This window comes from Corapipo altera, unplaced genomic scaffold (assembly GCF_003945725.1).
Source record: "Corapipo altera isolate COAL_440 unplaced genomic scaffold, ASM394572v1 98, whole genome shotgun sequence".
Classification (NCBI taxonomy): domain Eukaryota; kingdom Metazoa; phylum Chordata; class Aves; order Passeriformes; family Pipridae; genus Corapipo; species Corapipo altera.
In genome coordinates, this window is record NW_020884914.1 from 2,136,281 (window position 1) to 2,156,494 (window position 20,214).

Sequence of the window (20,214 nt, forward strand, 5' to 3'; positions counted from 1 at the left end):
CTCTCTCCTGTTCCCGCTCTCCCTCAGCCCCCGCTGGAGGACCGCGCTCACGTGCCCGCCAGGGGGCGCCGCCGGCGCGGCAGGGGTGGGCCGGGTGCGCGTGCGCGGTGGCGCGCGGCGATGGCGGCGCTGCTGGAGCACGAGAGTCAGATCTTCCTGGACCTGTTCCACCGGGACGGGCTCGTGGTGTGCGCCCGAGGGCTCGGCATCGACCGCCTGCTGCTGCGCTTCCTGCGCCTCTACTGCGAGCCCGCCAGCCTCGTGCTCGTGCTCAACACCGGCCCCGCCGAGGAGGTGAGGGGGCTGTCAGCGCCCGGCGCGGCCCCGCAGTGCCCCGGGCGGGAGCGGCTCCTGGGGCCGGGGGCGGGCCGGGGGTGGCTGTGCGGGATCCGGGGCCGGGCCGGGCGCTGTCACAGAATCACTGAGTGGGTCAGGCTGGAAGGGACCACAGCGGATCATCTGGTCCCACCTCCTATTCCTGCTCCAGCAGGGTTATCCCAGAGCACACAGTACAGGATTGTGTCCAGACAGTTCTGGAGTATCCCCACTGAGGAGACTCCACACCCTCTCTGGGCAATCTGTTCCAGTGCTCGGTCACTGCACAGGGAAGAAGTTCTTCCTCATGTTCAGGTGGAACTTCCTGAGCATCAGTTCCTGCCCATTCCCTCTTGTCCCATTGCTGGGCACCCCCGAGCAGAGCCCGGTCCATCCTCTGCCCCCTCCCTGCAGGTCTGACAGACACTGAGGAGGTCCCCTCAGCTGTCTCTTCTCAGGGCCAGCTCCTCAGCCCGTCCTCAGAGAGTCCCCCCATCCCCTTTGTCACCCTGCGCTGGACCCGCTCCAGGAGCTCCATGTCTCTCTTGTCCTGAGGATCCCAGAACTGGACACAACACTCCAGATGGGCCTCACCAGGGCTGAGTAGAGGGGCAGGATCACCTCCCTCGACCTGCTGGCAATGCTCTTCCTAGTGCACCCCAGGACACTGTTGGCCTTCTTGGCCATGAGGGCACTGCTGGCTCAGGGACAGCTGGTTGTCCCCCAGGACCTTGTGTCCCAGGGAAGCTGTCAGACCAGACACACTTGGGATCCATCAGCTGAATTCCTACTCCTGCAGCACAGTAAAGCCCCCAAAACAATACTGAGCTAAAACAAGTGTATGTACATAATTGTAAGTAACCACTGAGCAGAAAGGGATGAAACTTGCTGAAGGTTTGTCCCTGCTTGTACAAAAAATAGCTGCTCTTTTTTTCCCTGGAACCAGGGTGATTTCCCACCATCAGGGAAGTGAGGTCCTGGGGACTTTTTATAAACTGGCCATAGGGGAATAAATATCACAGCTCTAGTTTATAAGATTAAACTTCATATATAGGGCCTACCTGCTGTAGTTGTCTGATAGCAGGTGAGGGCACCAGAAGATGAACTCTTCCTAATTCTCTGTTCTTAAGGCAGTAGTAAAATTGCATGTTCTCTGAAAATGAGCTATGGAAATACAAGAAAGTGTAAGCTCCTTTGAGTGTCAGTTGTTCATATTTACTTAAGTATTTTCTAGCTACTACTGACAATACATAGACTTTAAATCACCCAGATGAGTTTGAAACTGAACAAAGTATATCAAAGAAGAAAAAAATCATGATAATTGTGACTTAGCATGTTATACCATCATGTTTTAATTTGCTCCTCAAAATTGGCAGGGTATGCATAATAAAGGTGTTTATTGCATCCCTTTCATTAGTTATCACAATTATGTCTTTGTTTTTATTGTATTCGGTTCAGGAGTACTTCATTGACCAGCTGAGGTCAGATGGAGTTGTTCACCTTCCTCGGCGTGTTACCAATGAAATTGCAAATAACACTCGGTACGAATTTTACACACAAGGAGGAGTCATCTTTGCAACAAGTCGGATCCTGGTGGTGGATTTCCTTACTGACAGAATTCCTGCCAACCTCATTACTGGTAAGAGTTTAATGAAATGAAGGTAAAAGTGTTCTGTTTGAACATACATAAAGCTTAATTCTATATGAAGAGTTCTACTAACCACTATTGAAGAACTTTTCCTTTCCTTCCCCCCAGGACTGAGGTAAAAAGAGCAAATATGTAGTTCTTTCATATTTTTAATAGTTTTCTTTGCTCCAAACTTGTTTGTCTTATTTAATCAAACCATTTGAAAACATGCACATTACAGAGCTATTTTTACAGGTTTTGCATTGCCACCAGAGGTCAGTGCCAGAGCAGCTGTGATAGACTGGCTGCTTCATTTCCAGCTTCCCCAACAGCTGGTTCCATGTACCTTACCTGAGACTGTACAGCCAAACCAACACAAACTTGTAATAGTGTTTCTTGAGGAGGTAACACAGAAAAAGTGTTTCTAGGTTTTATAAATGTTGTTTATAAAATCAGTGTAGAATCACATGTGAGTTAACATCTGCTGAACTCATAAAGTCCAGCTAAATGGAGATAAGAAATTATCACTGCAGTAAAGAAGAATTATTCCTGGTAGTTTTAGCCAGGTAAAAATTACGTACTTGACAGCACAGTAAAACTGATGCAAGTGGGTTTAATGAAAAGTGGTAATAAAAGGGCTTACAGAGCAGGTACAAACTCACTCCATAAGCAGATATATATTGAGTGAAAGTTGGAAGGTATTATGATAAACACACAGTCTTACTGGCCCGTCACAAATTGGTTGTCTCCTGTCATGTCCATTCCGAGTCACATCTTGACAAACTGGAAGTTGTTCAGAAATGTGTGTGATCATTGTTATGTCCTGAAAAATTTGCTTCATGGGACAGATCTAACAATGTCTAGATAGAAAAATACCTTGTAGTGGATTATTCCATGACTTAATCATCAATGGCTAGCAGTTATATGGAAGCCTTTTTTTTCTAGATGCCTTCTCATTTACCAAGCAAAGGCATATTAAAATCAATGTCTAGGTGCTGAGTTGAAGAAACTTGTTGCAGAATTAAATGCACCGTAAGTTTATGAGCTCATGCAGGTACAAGGTAAAACCTGTGATGTTTGATGTCCTTTGCTTCCATCTCAGAAAGGCATTTATGATTCCACTGCAAGCAGTGAACAGATAAGAGTTACCACATAGGCCTCACTTCAGCAGGGGAGAGGGAAGAATGCAGTGTGCTATTTAACGTGATTAAGTGGGAGGAAAAAATAAGCCTGGGTTTAACAGGTCTTGGCTGAGTGAACTGTGAATCCCAGAAGTATTTGTCTCGAACACCTAATTAAATTAAATTGTTGTTTCATTTCTCTTTACTAAAATGTGCTTGATAAATCTTTTATTCCTAATAATAGCCCTGAATAAAACTGGGGGTACTCATACAGTTGATAGTATTTGCTGTCCTTAAGTGTGAATATGACTTATCAGAAGGAGGAGAAAAGCAAAACAAATGTTTTCAGATGTTCTTTGAATGTGTAAACACTTGAACTGTTACCAATGAAACATACTTGACAAGACTAATTCCAGAATTTCTCTAACAAAAGAATGCAAATATCACAGACTTGAAAATGTCAAACTTGCTCTATTGTAACAGTGTGTTCTGTCGTGCGTTTGCTTTTCCTCCTTTTCAAAGGCTCAAGTTCAAGTTATGCCTCAGGAGTAAAGAATTTACTAAGCTAATAAGTCCTGCCACTCAAGCACAAGATATTTTATTTTTTTGTTATTAAAGATGCATCATTAACCCAGTTCTGTTATTTGGCATTTCTGTAGTACTGAAACTGAGGAATCACTTGTTTGAACCCCAGAAAGTTTGTTCAACACTCATTTTAGAAGATTTAAATTCCTATAATCCAAGCAATATTAGAAGAATAAGACAGTTATGAGGAAAATTCTATATAAAGTTGGACCTTTCTTAACTTCTTCTAACCTGAAAATGTTTTATTTTGCCAGGCATTTTGGTGTATAAAGCACACAGAATCATCGAGTCCTGCCAGGAAGCATTTATCCTGCGACTGTATCGCCAGAAGAACAAGCAAGGCTTCATTAAAGCTTTTACAGATAATGCTGTTGCATTTAACACTGGCTTTTGCCACGTGGAAAGAGTGATGAAAAACCTTTTTGTCAGTAAGCTTTATCTGTGGCCAAGGTGAGGCACTTCTTTACTCCACTGGAGAGTTAAACTTGAAAGATGAAGGATGTTAGATGGGTTCCTTAGAAAATGAGGTGTATGCAGTCACACTGCCTAGGGGTGTTCCCTCTTATATCCCCAAACAAATTTCAGTCAGGTTTTGACTGGTGGTCTTGAAGATGCTAAATTTCTGTATGTATTTTTGAAAATAGACTCAAATTATCTCTATAAGGGGCTGAACCTTAAGGCAGAGCTGGCCTTTTAGCCAACAGAAATCACAGCAGAAGGTGACACTCCTAATAGCTCATGAAAAACTTCTCTTATGAAACAGAGTATTTAAGCCATGATGTAACAAGAGCACAGTCCCTCAGTTCTCCATTCAAGAAGGTGTATTTGTTTCCAGCTGTGATAAAACTCCATGGATCTTTCTACATGTCAGATTTTTTAAATCTTCTTTTACATGTATGTTGTGTGTGAAGAATATTTCTTGATGACTGATAAAAACCAAATTGCCAGGTTTGTGGCACGTGTTAAGTCATTCAGAAACAGAGCCACAAATGGAACTGGACCCTTTATCTGCTGACCCATTCAGTGCTCTTGCCTTGGGCAGGAGCTCTGCCCATTTGTTCCAGGCTAAGAATGTGTTTCACTCCATCTTAATGAACTGTCACTCTGCCTTGTAAACTCTTTTTTTAACAATCTGTCTTCCAGTATCCCAGGGAAGTAGAAGTGGACATAACTAGGGCAAGAGAGGTCAGATAAAAGCTCTCTACATTTTCTTCCTTGGCTTCTGAGCCATGGCAAGGCCTGGGGGTGCAGTGTGCAGGGAGATGCCCAGGGAGTTCCAGAGGTTGGCAGGCACTGGGCTCTCTGAGCCTCCCTGTTAGGGAAAGGCAGTGACATGTCTGTGCCTGTGCAGCTGAGGGGCTGCAGGGGAGGGTTCCAACAAGGACCTGCTGCTCATCCTTGCAAGCTGGGAATGTCACAGAACCTGCTGGTGCAGTGTCTGATTTCAAAGAATTCATGAGCCTGTTCCTGTTTCCCCCTTATGAGATTTTTTGGGTTTACTTTAGTATTTGTTCTGTGTACTGGTGATGGAGAATCTACTGCAGTAATTTTCCATGGCTCATTCAGCAGCCCTATAGGCTCACATGACTAGCATGCCTACAGTCATCATTGTGGAACAGATGGTTTTCTGAGGCTGTTCATAAGATTGCAGTCTTCACATCAGTAGAATCTGATTGACTTTGGAATTAACTTACTTGTTCACATTTAAAACAATTGTAATTGTAGTTTATACAAACTTTTGAGTAATTGTGGGTCAAGAAAACTTTCCAAGTAAATCCTAATAAGCTGTTTTCCTCTTAGATTTCATATAGCAGTGAACTCATTTTTAGAGAAGCATAAACCTGAAGTGGTGGAAATACATGTGGCAATGACCCCTGCTATGCTTGCTATCCAGACCTCAATCCTGGACATTTTGAATGCCTGTCTGAGAGAACTCAAACGTTATAATCCAGTTCTTGAAGTAGAAGATCTCTCTTTAGAAAATGCTATTGGAAAACCTTTCGACAAGGTAACTATTTGGATTGTTTTGCAGTGTCTGACTAACAGGATGTAGATCTTCAAACTGCCATGCAAACAGAAGTTTTATTTGTAAAATTAATAACCTTCAGCAGCTGAGTGTTCTCCCATGGTATTAGTGGTACCAGGTGATGTAATAGTGATGTGACAGTTGCCAGTAGGGTTTTTGGTGTATAGGTGTTATTGTTCTTCCTTCATTTCCCAAGTCTTACAGCAAGAACATCCCTGTTCAAGCTTTTCTTTCCTATTTGTGGTTTCCATTGCCTCTAGTAGGAGAAGCACAAGTATACAGTAGACAATATGCACATGTATGCCTCTGCTGTATCTTTAATCATTATATATGTCAACAATTGTGTGTTCATTGCTGTTTGTGGCAGATGTGCAATGTCTGGCATACATGTGCTTTCTGTAAGGTGAAATCATAAACTTCAACCATCATAGTGAAACACAGTTATTTCTTAACTACTATTAGATCCTGATGCAAGGCCTTCTGTACTTTAAATATCTGGAGGTTTTTTCCTTAAGCCTTACAGGTTGCACATCTGCATGGTACCAACCTTATTTTGGAAATTAAATGCCATTATAATGGTTTCTGCTTTACAGTGCCAGTAAATTAAGGGGGGGGGAGTATTGTACCAGTGTTTTATTATTAGATGGAAAGGAAAAAGTGTACTGAAAGCATTAATTGATACACATCTGCTAATTGCTGAAATATTTTACATAAAGGCATCTATATTATGTTAACTTTGCTAAAAAATGATAACTTATGTAAAAAAAAATACCTTACCATCAGGTCTTTAATTTGGTATCCTTAATAACTTCAGGAAACTAGTGGCATCCCCTATAAAGGAAAAAAAGTGCATTTTTAGCATGGTTAGTGTACTATATATTTGACATCCTGAACTTTCCAATTTATATTTCTAGACAATACGTCACTATTTAGATCCTCTCTGGCATCAGCTTGGAGCTAAGACGAAATCTTTGGTCCAGGATTTGAAGATACTCCGTACTTTGCTCCTGTATCTCACTCAGTATGATTGTGTCACCTTCCTTAATCTTCTGGAGTCACTGAAAGCAAGTGAAAAAGCTTTTGGTGAGAATTCAGGTAAACACTCAAGATCCATACAAGTCAGTGCATGAAACAGTGAAATGTTGATGTTTTTAATTAGTATTCCCAAACATTTGAAGGTACCTAATCAGGTTTTACATAACCAGCCATAAGGACGTAGGTTTTTATTGACAGATAATGCTTTCATCTTCCCACCTAACTGCTGTTACTTAACAGGGGCAGATTTGCATCACGTTTGTCTCTTATTAAGCTGGTGATTGCACAGCAAGCAGGTAGCACAGGTATTCCAGATGAGAGGTTTGGGGCTGAAACACATCCCTATTGCAGATGTCAAACTAATGCTGCTTCCTTCTCCTCTCCCCTCAGGTTGGCTGTTCCTTGACGCCAGCACCTCGATGTTTGTGAACGCTCGGGCTCGAGTTTATCGCATTGCAGAGGAGAAGCTGAGTCAGAAAGGCAAAGGCTCTGAAAAACGTGATGTGAAGAAGGAAAATGGTACTGATCATTCCTAATTTTAAGTTTGGGAGTGTCACGATTTCAAGTGCTTTGCATGTTATCACTGGGGCTCTGGTTCCCTACGTGAACTTAGCCCAGCTCAGGATCTCCATCTGTTAGCTGGGATAAGCTGAGACATAATCTTAGTTCAAAAAGCATATAATAAACAACATACAAGAGTCATGAAGAAGTAAGGGGTTCTCCTAAGCTTGCTCAGCTGATCACTGGGAGAGCTTTTATGGAATTCTTGTGTTGCACTGGTGTTTAGCTTGATCTTTATGATTTTACTTGAACGGGTAGGAGGCTGGGGTTGCTTTTATTAAAAAAATATACCCAGGAGAATTGAAGAATAAGTGAATATTTCAACTTTTTGCTTCACTAGAGCACTTATCCCCATTTTTAAAGTTAAGAGTGTTCTCCAACTCAGTAACATAACACATTGCATATGTAGGCTGTTGAATATCATATTTGCCAACAGCCATCACGCTATTGACATCTAACCACTAATTTAAAGTCTGAGGGATATTTTGGCTGTAAGAGCTGCTATGTTCAATCTTACTTTGTTTCAGAACTGAAAAGGGAATTGGTTCTTGAAAGTAACCCAAAATGGGAAGCTTTGAGAGAAGTACTGAAAGAGATTGAAAATGAGAATAAGAACAGTGACAACCTTGGTGGTCCAGGTGAGAGAATAGTAAATGATGAAAGTTTTCACGGTATGGCTGGTTTGCACTTCTGCTTGTCTTTGGAGAGAGGGAACCTAACTCTTTACTGTAGTTTTATCAAAGAGCTAGTTTAAATTTAATAATTTGTGTTGGTTACTATGCAATACAGTTTAGGAAAGAGAATTTTTATTATTCTGAGAAATTTTTTTAAGTTACATTTCAATATTAGACTGATCCCTTAGTTCCAAGCCCAATAAAACTGATGTGGAAATTTATAATAATCAAGGTACCATTCACTCATTTCTTAAGTTCAAGTTCAAAAAAAGTGCCCTTTCTAACTCACACATTCTTCTCCTGTACCTGAAAATTTGCCTCTCCAGGAGATGCATATAAATGGGGTAGAGATTAGAAGGCAGGGTAGAGAGTCTAACTGCTTTGCTGCCTTTCCTATTTTAGGGCTGTTCAGCCCCTTAAATTTCAGCAAGTTTTATTTTAGGAAATAGTAAGGGTAAAAAAGTGCTCTTTTCTCCCACCCACAGTGTTCTGACTGCATAAGAACTGGCTCTCTCACCTAGTGCTGTAGGAGTTTATCTGAGTCAGCTTGTGGGGAATTGTTATTCAAGACCACAAATGTCAATAATACTGTGTGAAATATGTATTTTTTGACTTTCTATCACAGCTGACAAAGGCTGAAAATTAGACTGGTCTAAATTAAGTTCTCTCTTATTCCACGTCTTAAAAAGAAGCAGTTGTGAGTATGTTTCAATACACACTATGTTTCAGATGGCCAGAAGGAAAACCTCACAAATTTAGGCATTGTGAGAATAAGGAATGCTGAACTTCCATTAATCTCCTCTAATCTTTTTTGGTACAAAATGCCCATGCACTTTATATTTCTCTCAAAGTCCAGAGCAACTGTGACGACCAAATACAAAAGTCTTTGGCAGGCATTACTTCCAGGATCAGTAAAACCAATTTGCTCAGGAGATGCTTTGTAGGTGTTAAAGGAGCACAGCATTACAGCCTGTAAACATGATTTTGTCTCTTGACTGCAGGGCAAGTGCTCATTTGTGCCAGCGATGACCGAGCCTGTGCCCAGCTCAGGGAGTTTATTATTGCTGGGGCAGAAGCTTTTTTAACAAGGCTGTATAACAAAACCTTTGGAAAGGATGAGAAAGCTGGAGAAGTATGGATTACAGACAGAAAAGCCATCAAGTCCAAAGGAAATGCCAAACCAGACCCAGGGCCTCAAACCAAAAAAGGCAAACTTGCAGCTTCTTCAAAACAAAAGAAACACAAGAAGCAACAAGACCGGACTATAATCCAAATGATAGGGAAAACCGAGGAGGAAAAGAGAGAGCAGTTAGAGGTGGAAGAGAACAAAGAATTAAGCAGTAGCCAAGAAAGCAGCGGTGAAGAGGCCGTTCCTGAAGACTTTGATGTGAACCTGCCCTCCGATTGTTACTATGGGATTTTCAAGGACCCGCTGACCATCATCCACCCGCTGCAGAGCTGTGGGGATCCCTACGCCCTGACCCGCGTCCTGCACGAGGTGGAGCCCAGATATGTGGTGTTATACGATGCAGAGCTCACCTTTGTCCGGCAGCTGGAGATCTACAAGGCCAGCAGGCCTGGGAAGCCTCTGAGGCAAGTTCACTTGGTAATTCTAGTCTTAAAAACTAAGAAGTGCACTGTGAGCAGTCAAGGCAGAACGTGCAGCTGTTCATTTTCTTTAGCTACACTTTAATTCCTGTTTAGTCCTCTTCCTAATTTTAAACAAAAGCAAAATGTCTGGAGTAACCAAAAGATAATTTTTACTTTCCAGAGGGTATTTAGTCCCTTAGGGCAGAAACATACCTGTTAAAAACCCCAAAGTTCATTCCATCTTCTTCGAGACCTCTGCTTCGATGATCTTAGGGGCAGTAGATCATTTTGAGGTGGTGTAGTCTCATTTTAAACCATTTCTGTGGGTATGATTTTTACACAATAAGATTTAATTCATGTTCACATTTCCTGATGTTGGCAATGCTGAAGACCAGTAATTCAGAAACTGTAACAGAAAAACAAGTATAGGAAAACACAATAAAGAAAATGAGAAGTATTTGCAGTTATACTTTGTTCTAGCTGACAGAAGGATCACCACAATGTATATAGATATTCGATACACCTGTAAATTGCCAAACTCACTTTTATGAATAAATTTCACAAACTAATTAAAAATATAGAAAACTTTTGACTGACTTGTCAGGCTACTAGTCTTAAATATTGGTTGTGGGTGTTTTTAAGTTAATATGAAGTTCTGTAAGGTGTTTTTTTTTTCTCTTTCATACCTACAGAGTTTATTTTCTCATATATGGGGGCTCCACAGAAGAGCAGCGTTATCTCACAGCTCTGAGGAAAGAGAAGGAGGCCTTTGAAAAACTCATTCGGTAACACAGTTAGTTTAACCACCTTTATTATTAGTGTTCCATGTAATTCCCTTATATGCTTACACTTCAAATAGAGTGCAGTTCTTAACTGTGTGAAGGCTTTAAATAAACTTTTAATTCAATTGTTTTTCAGGTGTTAAGAGAACTTTCCCACTGAGAATCAACAAAAAGTCAAACCCCATTTTATTTATTAATTTTAGCGGGATTTCATATTAAACTTCTAAGGCTGAACAGCATCACTTGGATTTTCCCCTAATTGTCCCTGTGAATTTCATTTTTGTAACTGTCTTTTTGTCTGCAAGTAGCATTTCTTGTAAGATAATTCTTAAGGCTTTTATAACCTAAGTCAGTTGGGGAAACAAAATAATTATTTCCTTAGACTGTATAAGACAGTGTTTTTACTGACAGTATCTTCTCATCAGGTTATAGTGCTGTTACTAGTTATTAGTTCCTTTGTTTATTATGCTCTGAGAAATTCTAGAAATAAAAAAGTAATCAGATGCTAAAAAGTGCTGATAATTGAAACAGAAATACAGCATCTAGCCCAACAGTGTGGCAAACCTGGTAAACTGCAGTTCTGATCAGGTCTGCAGTTAGGATTAGACTTTATATATTTTACATCTGGATGAAGGGTGTTAAACTATTTGGGTGTATTTTTCTCATATATCTGCAGTTTTTAGCGTGTGTTTGTTTGTGGTTCCTTAGAGAGAAGGCCAGCATGGTTGTTCCTGAAGAGAGAGAAGGAAGAGATGAAACAAACTTGGACCTGCTCCGAGACGCCAAAGCCCCCGGTGTGGCTGCCGACACACGCAAAGCAGGTGAGCGGGGCCTGAGCTCAGGCTGAGCTCTGAGCTTCTGGAAAGCCCCGTCACTGCTGCCCTGGAAATGCCTCCAGGGACCCAGCCCCAGGGTCAGAGACACCTACACTGGCTCTGCAGTCTGCATGGTAAAGAAACAGCTTTTCCCAGTGACGGAGAATTGTGGTTTTCTCTGACAATACAGACTAAAGAAGGGTTTTACCATGGAGACAGAGACAATTGGATAGTTTCTGGGCAGCTTGTTCGTTATAAAACTCTCTAGTGCTGCTGGTAAAGCAAGAAATTAAAACATAGAAACTGAAGTCTGCAGATAGTCAAAGGAAGTCAAGTTGTCCTTGAGGTAGTAAATGCTGGGGACATCTTTTCACCTTGGCAGAACAGATTGCCTGGGTAAACGACTGCACATTGTGGTTTTGATCACCTTCTTTGTAATAAAACACCCTTTTTCTTTTTTTGCAGTTCTAACCACATTTTTGTTGCTTTCCTCTGACATCTATGCTGTGCCTTTATCTGCACAGCTCTGCCCATTTTTTGTTGCTGTCATGTCTGTAATCCTGCTCTCCTTTACCATCTGCTCTCTAATCTTTGCTTTTATGTCTTTTGTGGCCTTGGTGCTGCAGTCTCTTTATGTGTCTTTTTGCAGACCTATAGAGGCCAACACATAGGTCCTACAATAAAATGCCATATTTCTGTGGGAAACAGCTGGAAATAAAAAGGATCAGCTTCATTGTCTTGTTTTGCAGGCAACTTTTTAAAGATTTTCCTGACTTATTTAAATAACTTTCATCTCCAGTTGAATGTATTTCATTGTCACATGCACAAAGCTTACAGCAGGTAGCATGGGAGTTCTGTGAAACCGCCAAATGTACTCCATAAACTACAGTACATAATTGGGCAACTGAAAATTAAATGGAGTCTGGATTTATTAAATGCTGAATTCGAGGTATAATTTGGGATGTGAAGTCCATCCATTACAGAAGCATTGGCAGCACACACGAAAGCTCTACAGCTGGAGCTGCAGGTCACAAGTATGGGGATAACTGTGTTTATTTTGCTCTTTAGGGGGACAGGAGCAGAAGGATGTTCAGCAAACTATAATCGTGGATATGCGGGAATTCCGTAGTGAGCTCCCATCGCTGATTCATCGCCGTGGGATTGACATTGAGCCCGTTACTCTGGAAGTTGGAGATTATATTTTGACTCCTGATATCTGTGTGGAGCGGAAAAGCATCAGCGATCTGATTGGTTCCCTAAACAATGGGAGGCTGTATTCCCAGTGCATTTCCATGTGCCGCTACTACAAGCGACCAGTCCTCCTGATTGAGTTTGATCCTAACAAACCGTTCTCCCTGATCCCCCGAGGCTCTCTACAGCAGGAAATTTCGGGTAATGATGTTACTTCTAAACTGACCCTCCTTACGCTGCACTTCCCGAAGCTGCGGATCCTGTGGTGCCCCTCTCCCCACGCCACCGCGGAGCTGTTCGAGGAGCTGAAGCAGAACCACCCCCAGCCCGACGCAGAGACGGCGATGGCCGTGACCGCCGACTCCGAAATCCTGCCCGAGTCGGACAAGTACAACCCTGGGCCCCAGGACTTCCTCCTGAAAATGCCAGGTGTTAATGCCAAGAACTGCCGGGCCCTGATGAACCACGTGAGGAGCATCGCAGAGCTGGTGACGCTGTCCAAGGACGAGCTGTCCGGGATTTTGGGGAATGCTGCCAATGCCACACAACTCTTCGACTTCATTCACCTCACCTACGGAGAGGCACTGGCCAAAGGGAAAAGCAAAAGGTGACTAATGCCATAGTTCAACGTGGAGCACAGATAAACTCTTCAAGCACAGGACTTTGGCAAATACATGAAATATTTTGATAAATGCCCCCTCTCAGACAACCAGCTCTTTCTTGCTAATGCTGTTCCATCGGTTTGAAAATGTGAGTTAATTATTACTGAAGGCAAGTTTCAAAAGGAATAAGTATTTCTAATAGAGATATGTGAATTATATTTATTCGTTTTAAAGCACTTTAACCAATTCTATAATGAATTACTGAATTACCACTGAATTAACTAAATTTTTTCACCAATTCCAAAGGAATTAAGTGCTAAGACTAATTGATAAAGGTGTTTTCATATGGAAGTTATGATGTCTTATTAAAGCTAAAAATGTACCATGTTTTGATTAGTGTGTGTGACTTGCTGCACAAAACATCACCTTGCTTTTGTCATTTTTAATGTCTTGCTCTCTGGAAACAGCCAGTTTTTGATTGACAGTGATAAGCTATATCATAGTCTTTGCTCAGGAGTTTTTTTTAGGAGAATATACTTGGACTCAATCCTAAATTTTAAAATTACCATCATAAGCCTTTGTCACAGTAAGATACAGTTCTATGCTATGCTTTACATTCTACTTGCTTACTTTACTGCAAGTTATATTTTTTGCCATCCCAAAGTCAGTGCAGCTCTGCTGGGTTTTGCAAAGTGCATTCCTTTGGGCTGGACTGGACAGCGATTCTGAATTCTCAGTGTGCCTTACTTATACTTTGAAGATGCTTTATTTTTTTAATCAGTTTTGATAGTTCTTTCACATCATTCACTGGCAAGTGAAAAATCTGGGGATACCATTGGCACTGTTCTTTTCAATATGCCAGGCCATATTTCCTCTTGTAAAATGCAATAGTTTTCTAAGCAAGGTTTTCCAAAAGTGTGGACAATTCTTTCAATACTGACTTCTTTCTGTGTCCAATTGCACTTGCATTTTAATGTCTCAAATTGTCTATTGTCATCTAGAAGATAAAACTTTCAGCATTCTGTGTAGCATAAAAGAGGGAAAAATTATTCTTCTTTTGATAGTTTATGAATGTGTTCATTGTTAAATTATATATTCTGCACTGAACTTTGATACTGGGTAACAAACTGCCATTGCCAAAAGGGTTGGTCCAGTGTCATTCCATGGTTATATATTTACATTTGCTATTTACAAACCCTTGTCTGTGATTTGGACATGTATTTATACAAATCTAATGGGAACAACAGATCAAAAGTATCTCCTTCTTGAAAGGAGAAAATATTTTTTATGTTCATGTTCAGTAAAAACCGTTCTGTGTACTTCCAGGTTTGTTTCCTGTGCATTTTAAGTATGAACTATGAATTGTTAACTTATATTCTAGGGCTGAGCTGTGACAAATTTCCTAAGTGAATTCTGCAGATGCAAATTTCAGTATTAAATACATCCATAAGAAGATTAAAATGTGTTAATTATCTCGTTTCTCATTTGGCTGTGTTGATATCAGAACATTTTTATTTTTAGTGTGTGATTTTATATTGGCCTATATTCTAATTTATTTAATATAAAATTAAGCTTTTCATGAGACTTTTGCTTATTTAAACCAGTATTGTTGGAAATGATCAGGGTTGAGAATACCCATAAAATGGTGCTAAGAGAGCAGAAAGTCAGAGTAAGTTCATAACTGACCTGAGTGTGTTAGAAAAGGGGAGGTGACCAACCTTTGAGAACAGCCATTGGATGCTCCAGGAGCTGTGGGTTTGGGTTTTTTCACGTGTGCTGCCTCGGCTCTGGCAGTGAGATTTGGGGGGGTTTGCATAGATTCTATGGGGTGAAAATGAAGGGTATATGAAGAGGTGATAAAGTAGTAGCTTTGTGTTGGATGCTAGATGAAGCTACAAATGCAATTAAATAATTATTTGCTAAATATTTTGATGCAATTACCTTTTGCTTATATACGTGGAATTTTTGTAAAGCCTTTTCCTTTTCTTTCTCTGTGCAGGGTTTGTCTTTTTCTTTAAACACCCACCAGTAACATTGTTGCATGTCATTATTGCTCTCTGTGCTCTGGCATTCGCTGTTGGGTTCAGCAGTGTCCCCTCCTGGGGCAGTAGGTCCCCATTGTGCCCCAAGGTGGAACAGGACTTGTGTCCTGACAGCACTTAACCCTGAAGGAACCCAGCCAAGGCTGTGCCTGGATGCACTCACAGCACACGGTGGGTGACTGATGGAAATCCTGCCCTTGGGGTGTTCTTCAGCTCGTTTGCAGCAGTCATGGAATATTGTACCTCTTGGCATTGCTTGATGTTTTAAGCCTGTGCTTTTCTATTAAAAAAAGCAAACAAAACCCCGCTGCCTTCAGTCTGTGAGTGTCTCAGGTTCTTTCTTATACCCAAACCAAGACTCTGTTTCCAGGTCACTCAATATTGGGAACTAAGTTTCCAGCTGCAACTGCAAAGGAACCCTTTTGCTGGCAATGTCACTGTGCAGTTCCAAACCAAAACTAACTCTGCTTTTGAAATTACTTCTTCTGCATGAACGTGTAAAGTCGGGCTTTCTAGTGCCGTCTGGATTGATTGCTTTCAGAACTTAAATGTAAACCAGTTGACCACACTGCTTATAAAATATGCAGCTACACTGTAAAAAACAGTGACTCTTTGAGAAAGTAGAGAAGTTTAAATGTGCAGATTGTTGTGGTTGTGAGGCTTTCTCATTTGCAGAGTGATAGTACAACCACAAACAACATAATTTTTAAATATAAAAACACTTGTCTCTAAAGCTTTCCTTAGTCATCCAGAATTCCAGTTCTATTACTGTAGAATAGAATCCAAAAGCAAACGGCTGCCAAAAAAACTGTTATTAAACAGATACATTTATATGCCAAACAGCATAAAAAAGTGTAACTGAGGGTCATTAAAGAAACTTGTCCTGTGTGGGCTCAGCAAGAGACACTCTGTAGTTTGGGCTCCAGGAGGAGTGAGGTCTGCAATCCTTTCATAAGGACTGGTTTAGGATAAGGTTCTCCTTAGCCCTTTTTCCAAGATAACCTAAATTACATTAATATTCAATTGATCTGTTTTCTAAAGTACATGATTTTAAGAAATGCAAGTAGGGTCATAAATCAAAAAGATCAGAAACCATTGCTGCAGGATTTTGTAACACTTTGCATTTATAACTTGTTTCACGTTCATTCTTTCTTGACATAAAAGAATTTTGGATATTTGGAGAATCTAAGAGTAAGCCCTTTATGTGCTTCATATGAAATGGCTAATATCTGCTTAACTGTGAGGTACCTTCTTGCATTGAAAATATACTCACTGACAGTACAGGCACTAATTTTTCTTAATTTGCAACTTTTTTCACCGAAGTTTTCAATTTTTATCTATAGTCACCCTCTCCAAAGCTTCCTCTCAATATTTCTAATACCCAGTTTTACAGTGGGCTGGCAGCCTAGGCAACAGTAAGACATAACTGTTGTACCTATTTGTCATTTATATTTCTTGCTTCTTTTATTTCCAGTTCATTCTAAGTTCAGCTTGAAGCCACAAGAAATAATATCCCTCACCTACAAGATGAGGGGGGAAGAATTAAACACCAAGAATCTTTCTCAGTGTTTATCAATCAAAAATGACTTAGCTGTGATAACAGCAGGTTTGGTGAGGTTAGTAATGTGTAAATGTTACATCCCCTGTACTCTGGAGTTGCTCCTTTGTTTATTTTAAATCAAGGTTAAAGTTCTAACAAGTGAAAGGGGGTGTGATTCATGTGGCACACAATGATGCCAAAGCCTCTAAGTAATAAAAAAAACCTTTAAATGTTCCCGCTGCCCATCAGTCACTACAAATGGGATCAGAGGAAGTCACTGCCAAACTTGACCCAGACTGTAGCTGAGAGGTAATTCAGAGGTAATTCAGAGGTAATTCAGAGCCACTCTCCTCCCCTTGGCTCCAGAGGAAACACTGGCATTGTCCATCAAAAATGATACTGCAGAAGAGGAACTAAGAGGATCACTTTAGCACTGCTATCTCCCCTTGTATTTTATTCTTGAAATCAGCCAGCAGGTTTGGGGTGGGAATTTACTCCAAAGGCCAGAGAGAGAGAATGTACATGACTGACCAAGTGTTTTGATAAGGCTGTACATGGAAATATTCAAAGGTTCCAAAGTTTCAGTGCCATTTTTTATTTTGAGTACGAAATGTTAGGAGTTCATCTCCCACACTTCAAAACAAACAGGAGGACCATTTTTTTCCTTGAGTTTTGATGTGTATTTTGCAAGCTTCTCTGCAATAAATAAAGAGGAAGAAATATTCTCAGCCATGACCTTGAAAATAGGGAAGAACTGTTCAGTAGCTTGGCCAGCCAATATTTAGCTGAGAGATGAATTCCTTAGTCTTCCTGAACTTAGTAAGGGTAACCAGGGCTGCTACACTGCTATGGTGATTTGTTGTCTAAACAGAAGATGTTGCTGCAATACATCAAAATGGGCTAATTTTAGTGTGATTTTTCTTTTAAAGCATGGCAAAATTACCTCGATCCACAACTGCTATAAAGCAGTCTTCCCAGGAATATTAGTTTGGGGTTAAATAGATACTATTCTCTCAGCTGGCATTTTACCTTGTATTTGTAAGAGCTTCCCTCTGTAAACAAATGCTTGGCTTCCATTTCTAGGGTCCTCTGTCCCTCAGTGTTATTTCTTTTTTCTTTCACCTTAATCACCTATCAAAGACTGTAGTTATTAAACTGACATTGATATTGAAATATATGGGGGAGGGGTCAGCCCCAGCCCCTCCTTAGGGATCCCTGACATATTTCTAGTGGCTTGAGTAAGTCCTTTGTTATTACCCAAAGCGAGGAGTTTCAGCTGATATCTCCCAGGAACCTCTGCCTTTCCTTTCATTATCAGCTGTACTGTGTAACATCCCACTGGGCATTGGCACATCCACACACAGACCCAGAACCTGCTGGGCAGGGTAACATGAGCCTGCACATCCTCAGTGTCCAAGTCTCTGGAAATGACCCTGGAAAAGTAAGCTAAGCCTTTCCCTGTTTCTATATATAAAACTGTTTGTTTAATTGGTGGAGTGCACCAAGAATAAATAATGAGCTAATTCTGAAGATCATTCCCAGAACAGCCAGCTAGGATTGTTTCTGCAAATCAGAACTTTCTCCTCTCCTTTGTTTGGTTTTTTGTATCATATTAAGGTGAACAGCTTTATCTAAATGCAGTTTTAGGAACAGTGCAATATTTCAAGAATTAAGCATTCTGCACATAAGTGAGGTTTTGGAGAGTTTGTTTGCTGAATGTAAAAGTAGTTGAAAGTTCAAATTCTAAAACTGGATCAAGGATTTTAACCAGATTAAAGATGAGGTTTCTTCCATGCAAAATATAAGGAAAAAAATAAAGAAAGAAATAAAAAGAAAAGCTTTCAAGTACTCTCAATTGATTAGGGAAGACTACCATCATATTTTTTCCAGACCATGTTTACCTTGCTTAATAACACTTAAAAACTATGAACTTAACTACAAATTTTATCTTAGAAGAAAAAAACATTTAAAAAATACTTAAACAGGTATAGTAATTACTATTTCAACTTTTTCATTAAATCTTAAGCTGTAATAGGTTATAAAGGCTTAATAATATTTTTTAAATCCCTTTTTTATGTATTTTGCTTTTAATGTACCAGTACCATACATGACTCTATGTCTCAGTGTGTGCACTAACAAATAGATGAGGTACAAAGCAGCTCACAGAGTTCAGAGGGAAGTAGAAGGACTGTCCAGTGGCAGAGTAGGCTTGCTCATGGACTTGCTGGTGATTTCTTATATTAATACAATAATTGTCCTGTTTAATGACTGTGGACATAAGTGGAACTCATTTAACTTGACCCTCTGGTTGAAAGAATACAACCTCTAGTCAAACACGGAGACTCTCTAAGGAGAGTACTGTGTCTCTTTGCTAGGTTATAAAATTAAGAGCTTTAGTTCTGTCCTGCACTTGGTGATGTGTTTATTTAATCTCACAAACAGGGAGCCAGAAAAACAGAAGGCAAAGGGATGTGGCTGAGCTGACAAAGCAGGGACAAAGTGTGGAACTGAAACTCAGCACTGACTCACGGGGCAGTTCACACCTCACACGGCTTGTCTGGCTTGTCTTTCATACCCTTCCACAGGCTTATTCAGCTCTGATCTGCTGTTGCTTATGACCAGTTCAAGGTAAAAGTCCTCATTGCACTGGTGATCCCCTGAGTAACATACACTGAGGTTTCCCTTTATTCCTAGGACTGATGCACAGACCCACCCTGGGTCACAGGCAGACATGCTCTGCCACCTCCAGTACAGCTCTGGGACCCAATATGACACCTATGCTATGGCACGAACTCACCAATAAAACCTGTCTAGAAGCCAGGTTAATCTTGCCTTCTGGGTCATCTCGAACTCCCCTGTAAGAGAGGGAAGCTGGGGATTAAGTGGTAGCATGGAGTCAAGAACCAAGAAGTTACTGGTTTGCTGCTAGTCTTTCTCAGTTCAAGTCCTTGTTCAAAGAGTGAGTTTTAAATACTACAGAGAAATTCAGGCTGGCAGGCAGGACCCACTTCAGACCTAGAAAATCTGGATTTCTGAGCAGCTGTAATTAGCTTGACCCTCATTTTTAGGGCCACGCTGCTTAAACTGGCAGATTTCAAGATGGGCTCCAGGCCAAATCAGTTATGATCTGGTTTTATTTATCTGAAAGGCTCATGTGGACCTAATTTACTATTGTGTGTTAAGAAATAATGAGTAAGTAGAAGGGATTATGAACACATGTTTGGCCTGGAGAGGAAGAGAAAATGCAGCCATAACTTCAATTCTGAAATGTCTTACTTCATCATAAGCTTAAGTTTCAAAGCTGACATGGAGATTTTGGTACATAATGCCTCATTTTCAACTAATTGCGTCTTAACTGAACATCGAAACCTTCAATTTGGAAGCTCAAATTAGCAGCTATGTGATGGTGCTTTTTTTCCCAGTTGTGTGTAGTTGCCAACTGGAGGATCTAGGCATCTTACAAGTACTGTATAAAATAATTGAGATAGAAATTAGAACTCTTTAATCAACTTTAGCCAAGGTTGAGGGGAAACTGTAGGGAAGCAACATTTATGCAACCCCAGTCCTGTCTGCAGAGGAGATCCATGTCCTATCCCCTACTCTCACATCAACACTTTTCCTTTGCCTCTTTGCCTTTGAGAATATGTAAAACTTATGCTTTCTGTACCAGCTATCTATTATTTAACTCTTTAGCACTTCTCATAATGT

At 40.7% G+C, this 20,214-nt stretch overlaps 1 protein-coding gene and 1 long non-coding RNA gene across 3 annotated transcripts in view; one reads left to right on the plus strand and one right to left on the minus strand.

Moving 5' to 3' along the window:
* The window catches only part of LOC113952723, a 24,382-nt gene extending 17,843 nt beyond the window's left edge, over window positions 1–6,539 (minus strand). The window contains exons 1-2 of the long non-coding RNA XR_003529632.1: window positions 6,452–6,539; window positions 1,377–1,468 (exon numbers count right to left, since the gene is read on the minus strand). This is a non-coding gene — a long non-coding RNA (uncharacterized LOC113952723). The remainder of the gene's footprint in view (window positions 1–1,376; window positions 1,469–6,451) is intronic.
* On the plus strand, window positions 91–14,385 carry ERCC4 (ERCC excision repair 4, endonuclease catalytic subunit). Of its 2 annotated transcripts, none has more exons than XM_027655083.1 (11): window positions 91–294; window positions 1,774–1,954; window positions 3,903–4,098; window positions 5,449–5,656; window positions 6,589–6,769; window positions 7,100–7,228; window positions 7,798–7,908; window positions 8,946–9,537; window positions 10,227–10,319; window positions 11,025–11,137; window positions 12,200–14,385. In XM_027655083.1, the coding sequence occupies exons 1-11, from the start codon at window positions 121–123 to the stop codon at window positions 12,931–12,933; spliced, it is 2,712 nt and encodes a 903-aa protein (XP_027510884.1). In that variant the 5' UTR covers window positions 91–120; the 3' UTR covers window positions 12,934–14,385. The 2 variants fall into 2 exon arrangements, with proteins under 2 accessions (XP_027510884.1, XP_027510885.1); XM_027655084.1 differs by lacking the exon at window positions 91–294 and adding an exon at window positions 981–1,168.
* Window positions 14,386–20,214: the final 5,829 nt, after the last annotated feature.

Excerpts from the sequence above, each read along its gene's own strand:
- ERCC4 (XM_027655083.1), top strand. The coding sequence starts at position 121 with ATGGCGGCGCTGCTGGAGCACGAGAGTCAGATCTTCCTGGACCTGTTC. Across the intron at positions 1,955-3,902 it reads TCCTGCCAACCTCATTACTG|GCATTTTGGTGTATAAAGCA; the intron begins GTAAGAGTTTAA and ends TTATTTTGCCAG. Across the intron at positions 11,138-12,199 it reads TGCCGACACACGCAAAGCAG|GGGGACAGGAGCAGAAGGAT; the intron begins GTGAGCGGGGCC and ends TTTGCTCTTTAG.